This window comes from Varanus komodoensis, unplaced genomic scaffold, assembly GCF_004798865.1.
Source record: "Varanus komodoensis strain SLA01 unplaced genomic scaffold, ASM479886v1 scaffold2, whole genome shotgun sequence".
Taxonomy (NCBI): Eukaryota; Metazoa; Chordata; class Lepidosauria; order Squamata; family Varanidae; genus Varanus; species Varanus komodoensis.
The window spans coordinates 55223470-55230534 of record NW_025335568.1 but is presented as its reverse complement, the minus strand read 5'-3'; the positions used below and the strand labels follow the sequence as shown (position 1 = coordinate 55230534).

Below are 7065 nucleotides of genomic sequence, written 5' to 3'. Positions count from 1 at the left end.
AGAGCATTTGTTGCTAAATGAAGGTAAAAACCTGTCTCAAATGCAAAATTATAAAGCATTTATTGCTATTTGCCACATTAAAAAATAGATTAGTGTTCGTACATGCTAACCTGTACAAAGATTTTTAAAAAGGCACTCACAGGCAGTTACAGATTAGCAATGGAATGACTTTTTTCTGTAGATATATTATTGCCATAGATCCCCAATCCAGGCTCATGATAATAGATCAACTGAATAGCTCAAATGAAAATAATGTACTAAGTTGTTACTATCCGTACTGAAACGTATAATGTTGCGACTAGTTGTTGTGGAATTAGATTAACTTGCAATTGAACCTAGCCAGTTTTGTAGTGTTTTAGGGTCTTTGGCAGAAATGCAATGCGTTTATGACATTATAACCTTTTTTCTTTTTATATTTAAAAATGTTTTGTTTGTATGTATGCAGAGTAATTAAAAATGTATTTTTCTTAATGCTTTGGCACCACACAGTGGAGAAACTTTGCATTACATTAAACAAATCTAATAGAATAACCATGGTTTTGATTCTTAAAAGGAAGCAGCTGTTTCTACCTTGCAAAAGTGAATACATTTAACACAATTAGGCACATATTTAGAAATATTCCGAACATTTAATGAAATGAATAATCTCACAAAAACACAGAGTCAATTTTTGCTTTGAGTTGTATTATACTTTCTAAGAATTCTAAAAATGTTATATACATGTTGTATTTTTGTTAAATTCTAACATAGTGCATTTATTCAAGTGTCTCTGGATTATTTAAACATTTATTTAATTACCTTTAGATTATTATAGTAATCATGCCAAAGGAATGTTTGAGTGAAAATGTTTACTCTCCTCCTACTTCCTAAAGGGAACTTGTTTTCATTATTGACACATTCCAATATGGCAAATATGGAAGTCTTGTAAAAAACTTTTAGACATTTTCCTAATGGTTTGCATTAGCTGTAATCCTTAAATTCTAAGTAGAACTCATTCCATTAACTACAGCATACAAATAAGGTTTCTAACAAGGTAATGAAGATGGGGCACAATGGGTTGGACACAATAATGAAGATGAGGTTGAGGAAATAACTTTGCTTGAAAGCACTTGTAAAAATAAAAACTGAATTTGTCCTAGTGATTGGAAACACCACATACTAAATTAAACATCATGTGACAGATCAAAATAGGACCATGCAGTTTAGGCATATGCTGTTGTAAGGCTGCTTTCCACACATACTTGATGTGGTAAGATCTGTTGAACATGATAGGAGTGGATGTCTGATTGATTAAGAGGGTGCTGTTACTTATTTAAAACTTTTGTATACCATCCACTGCCAAATCGTCTTGGGATGGTTTGAACAATAAAGTAGTTAGCAGTGCAATCCTACGCTACCCCAAATTCCTACTGAATTTAGTAGGACTGATTCTCAACTAAGTATAGGATTGCAACCTAAATCCCATTTATGAAGTAATTATTCAATAAGATCAGGATAAGGTGATCAGTTTTCTGATATCAACTGAATGTGATGTGGGTAATAAAAAACCTTACTTGGTTATTAATTTTGTTGTACCCTTAAATTCTGAAGTTGCAAAACAAAATATTTTGGCCTGTGAGTGAGCTGTTGTGTAACATCAACAATACATAAAATATGCTTTTCAGTTCAGAAAGTTTTATTTTCTACATTGCTAAAGAGTAGTTATTTTTAAAAGGTAACATTTCAAACCCACTGTGGTCTCAAAATGATAAATTATATGTGACAATTCCAACATGTGCATGGTTACTCAGAAGTAACTACTGAGTTCAAATGGAGTTATTCCCCAGGAAGTGTGGCTGGAATTGCAGCTACAGAATTACTCAAAACCCAGTTGGACATATTAGAACCATTAAAATAATTAAATTTTCGAGCTTTCCGTAAATCTTCATCAGGCGAGCTGGCACAGAACAATGCAGGAAGTAACAGAAAAGTCAAAATATGTGGCCAGATGGTATCACCAGGTAAGCAGTGATAGTATCAGTGGGGCTCCTAACCCATTTCAGCTTTTATTCTGAGCTTTACAGGAGCGTATCGTGGAACTGAACTCCATCCTCGAAATAGATTCACCGCCATGGTGAATAGCTCAGAGTAAAACCACAATGGACAAGAAACCCACCATCTTCAGCCTTCCTTGGATTAATCAACTCACACTTTCAAGTAAACGTGCGTAGGTCATTCTAGAAATCGCTCTGAGCGCCGTAGGACTTACTCTTGAGCAAGTACTAGCACGGAATAGGACCCTTTACCTCTAGCCAGAGGTGGGTAACAACCGAGGCCGTCCAGCCTCCTCTCACTACACGGTTCCCCAGAAACCCCTCCCTCATCCGGTTCTCCACGCCCGTAATACGGCAGCTTCTCTCTCCCTCTCCTCTGATTGGCCGACCGAGCCGTCAGGCGTCCGTAGGAAGCCTGTTCGAGCGCTTGCTCTGCTCTTGGCGCGGCCTTTTCTCTTTTGCCTCAGGAGGGAGACGTGGTCCACTGGGTGGGCGGCCGCCGCGTTGCCGGTTCGCTCCGCCCCCTCTCGGCAAAGGGGCGGCGCTAACAGCCAGCAGGAGAGGAAAGGAAAGACGGGCCGGGCCTATCTGGGGGGTAAGCAAGGGGAGGGGCTGCGGGGGGAATGTAAAATCGTGGGGTGAAAGGAGGTTGCTTCAGGTGCACCTGTGAAGGCAGAGACGTGTTCCAGGCTGTGGTGTTGCCGACCGCCTCAGCATTCGGTAACTGGGGTGCTCTTGTGTGTAAAAGATGGCCAAAAAAAAGAAAGAAAAAGAGCACAGGCGTGCTAAGTCCCTTCCTGACGAAATCCTAAAGCACATGGGCTTTGTCTTCCCCACTAAGCTCCAAAGGCTTCTCTCCGGTGCTTCGTGGAAGGCGTTGCGCGAAGACTCGGCGCCACGTGGTGGGTGTCAGAGTGCTCAATCCCCTAATGTGACAAGATTGCAACTTCTAGCACTGTTTAGGGGAAAGGCGAGTAAGTGGAGGCACGACAGAGGTACAAGGTATTAGAGAAGTGGAGAATCCAGTGTCGCCCGATGAAGCTGAGTGGTGGAAGAATTCACGGGGTTGAAGTAAGGCATGTGGTGATGGCCACCCGCTTGAATGGCTTTAAAGGAAGCTTAGATAAATTCATGGAGAGTAAGACTATCCAGGGCTTCTATGCCTGAAGGAGTTGTATGCTCCCAGTTGCTGGGAAATTACTTGTGGCCATAGGTGGTGTTCGGGGGTTGCCTGCTAGACTAGAGGCCTTAAGCACTTGATGCAGGAGCCCTGGCAGTCTCTGTTGCAAGTGACCCCTGGATTAACTGACTTTTTGTGCACATATATGTGCATAAGCTGCTGCCACCACCTCTTTGTATCTTACTGCCTGATGTGTTCTTCTCAAATCAAGTGTCTCTTCAGCCCTGATTATACATTCCTTTTTACAAATACAGGTGTCCATTATTTATTTAAAATATTTTATACCTTTCATCAGCCTTTGATGAAGACTCTTTAATACATTTTATAATAAACTAAAACTACAAAAAACCTTAATTCCACTGAAAAAATTTCATATAAGCAAGAGCAACATTTAAAATGCAACCCCAACAAAACTCAATGCATAATCCATAATAAGCATCCTCAGTGATGGGCAACCAGCAATCCAAAATAAAATACCGTATGAAACATAATGGACAGTATAAAACTTAGCTATTAAAATATCAGGAAAATAAGTGTTTTGCCCAGTGCCAAAAATAATAAACAGTCAATACCAGGCACACCTCTTTGAGGAGTTGGTGCCATAAATGGGGTGCCATAGCTGAGATGGCTCTTCTTGCAGTCACTCTCCTTACATCTTTTAGAAGGGGCTTTTAGAGAAGGACCTCATGATGATCTTAAGGCACCTATTGGACTATATGGAAGGAGGTGTTCCTTCAGATATCTTGTTCCCAAACTGTTTAGGGCTTTAAATGTTATCATTAACACCTTACATTGGGCTCAGGTGTCAATTGGAAGCCAATATAGATGGTAGAGGACTGGAGTGATGTGTTCTTGCCCCCTAGCTCCTGTTAGCAGTGTTGCTGCCCTTTTTTGAACCATTTCCAAGGAGAGTCCCACATAGAGCACATTACAATGGTCCAAATGAGAGGTTACTAGAGTGTGGGTCACTGTAGCTAGGTCCTGCCTGTCTGGGTAGGAAATAGTTGATGGATTAGCGGAAGCTTATTAGAAGGTGTTCAGTGCCACCATGTCTGCTGGGGGTTCCAGAGACAATTCTGGATCTAGGAGCACCCCCAAACTATGAAACTTGACCTGTAGAGAGGAGTGCAGCCCTCCTGGGATAGGTTGAATATCATCCACCTGGACAGAAGATCCACACACCAATACCTCCATCTGCTCTGGATTGAGCCTCAATTTATTTGCCCTCAACCAGTCCATTACTGCTCAGACACTGATTCACGGTAGTTACTGTGGATTAGATGAGACCTTTAAACACACAGACTTTAGTGCATATATTTAGATGTGGTGGTGAAGGTCTCTAGGTTAGATAGCTTTATTAGAGGAATTCAGCAATGCATAGAGGGTGTCTTTTATTGGCTATTCGTCATGACAGATGAATATGGCCTCTATGTTCAGAGGCAGCAGTTCTGAATACCTACTGCTGAGAACAAGAAACTGGCTGTACATGTATATATTTTCAAATGTATATCCTGCCTTTCTATTTGTAGGGTCCTGTAGCTAGAGGGTCCTTCAGATATAATCACTTTGATAGTTTCTCTCTGCCTAGCATCAATATATCATGCTATTTGATCCATGGGAATGTGTGCTGGATACAAGCCTTTTCTAACTACTGTAAATAATCTCTGATCTGCATGATTGGAGGTTGTTGGTGTGTGAAGGTGGATCAGAGGTTAACTTTTTTTGGTTGGGTTAACTTCCGGGTTGTTTCACTACTAAACCTGCTGGTTTGGGTTAGGACATTATGCTATCAACTACTGATTATATTAATTGGAGTTTTTTCTAACAGTACATGGAGATATTTCATGTGCAGCATATATCATGGCAAATTACGAGTTAAATAGTCCAAGATTTGCCGTCATGAAATGTGACTTGGCCTTTTTATTACCGGTATTATGTGGAAAGCTTCCATACTAGAAGCACTGATTCTGAATTGTGATGCTGTTAGGTGGATGTTTTTTGTTGTTATCAATGCCTTACAAATTTAGATCACATAAAGATTTATGAGAGTACCTCTGATGTTTAATTGGAGAGCATAACTGGAGAACACTAAGTGCTCATTTATGGTGTTATGGTTTATAAGGCTATCCTTATAAACTACTACTTCAAAACTAAAAGGGATAGGGTGGTGAATAAAACATAAATGAAACATAATGTAGAAGTCAACTTGTAGAACAGCAGTTCCCCATCTTCTACTCCCCACTGAAGTCCTCCAGGTGCATCCCATATCTGTTCTGGAGAATTCCCCCTAAAGCCACCCTGGAAATTAGTGGAAAAAATAACTTCCAGAATGAAGTAGGTTAATACAACTTCATTCTGCAAGCTTCACTAACCTGTCCCATTCTCTAAGGGAACATGTTTCTTGTCTTGCTAGCACATAGAGTGCATAGGATACTGCCCAAGGTGCTGGATCCAAGTCATCAGGAACCTTGGGGTAAGACTGCTACCACTCTGTGTTGTGCTGGGGTTTGTGATCAAGTTTGTACAATATGGAGGTGAATTATGGATAAAAATCTTTCCTAAACTTTTCATGTAGCATGTATAAAAAAATGAACTGAAACAGATGTTTTGTGGAATACAAAGGTGAACTGAAATTTAACATTCGTTACTTTTAAATTGTACATTTAAAACAATGTTGGTACTGAGTGTCAACATATAATTTTTTTAAAGTAGGTAATTCTTTAATCTACCAAAATGGGTTTAAAGAAGAAAAAAGAGATTCAAGTTGATGCCTTTGTTCTTGATCACCAACAGCTTGAAAGACTTCAGTGTAAGTATAATTAAGTTGTTTAATTTGTCTCGGTAGACATATTTCAGTGGTGCTATAATGACTTTTTAAATGAGTTTCCCTTGATGCTACCTTTTAACTAAAAAGAAAAGTCAGCCCTTTTCATATAGTGTGGTTTTGTGCTCTTCTCATCCCATTTTGAAAGAAGAATTTCTGCATTGAAGATCAAATTAGAGAGAAACTTTCCAGAACTTTTGAGTTTATATTACTTTCCATGAAAAATGTTGAGGATGCCCTTGAGACACTTTTAAAATTTTCTGTTTTTATATAGAAAGTGGGTCATTTTTCTATTGAAGAATTACATCTTGTAAATATCGAGTCTAGTTCTGTGTGCTGCACAAGTAGTGGTGGTTACAACTTAAGGGCACACTTGGACAGTCCAGGCTGCCTCAACAGGGCCACAGTCCTTGCTCTTATTTTGAGGGGATGGAGCTATCTGCTCACCCTTTGTTACTGTCACAATAGCCAGCAGCTCAGATCAAGAGATATCCAAATAAAAAGAGAGTGTAAATTTTGGTGATTCATTCTTCTTTCCACAATCCCCGTGATCCTATTAACTTTGAAACATTGTGGGGCCCTCCAGATCATTGTCAGAGATGGTATGCAGGGAGATACTTGCTGGAAGCTGCACCTGGACCCTAGCTCTTCCTGCAAAAAAAGAAAAGACTGAATTCAGTCTAACTCATTGGCTTGAAGAAAGGGGATAACTATATAGCATACAGGCAGCATTGGAAGCACCTTGTTTCCCTCATTTTTTGGCCTACAGTTTGTGCGCTATCTTTGCTTCTAACTTCTAGTAAGTTATTAAAGAGGTTATCTTAGTGGAAATAAGCTAAAGGCCACACTCATTTTGCTTAGCATGCTGTAGTAACGCATGTGGCACAGTTGGAACTTAAGATAGAATTGGGCTAAATTATATTAGAACTCCACATATTCAGAGAACTTTTGAGTTCTTCTCTGCCTGAAGTCTCTCTGAACACAAATTGTAGGTTTTCAGTTTTCAATATTATATTGGATCTTCTGAA

The 7065-nt window shown here is 39.7% G+C and overlaps 1 protein-coding gene across 7 annotated transcripts in view; it reads left to right on the top strand.

Moving 5' to 3' along the window:
- The first annotated feature begins 2552 nt into the window (after positions 1-2552).
- THADA (THADA armadillo repeat containing) overlaps positions 2553-7065 on the top strand; it is a 160936-nt gene continuing 156423 nt past the window's right edge. For 5 of the 7 annotated variants that reach the window (XM_044429406.1, XM_044429407.1, XM_044429403.1 and 2 more), the window contains exons 1-2: positions 2597-2628; positions 5926-6022. In XM_044429406.1, coding sequence (XP_044285341.1) covers positions 5947-6022 — 76 coding nt within the window. In that variant the 5' untranslated portion in view covers positions 2597-2628; positions 5926-5946. Of the gene's footprint in view, positions 2629-2915; positions 2936-5922; positions 6023-7065 lie in introns of those variants that run through there. The other 2 variants (XM_044429404.1, XM_044429405.1) reach the window with 2 other exon arrangements.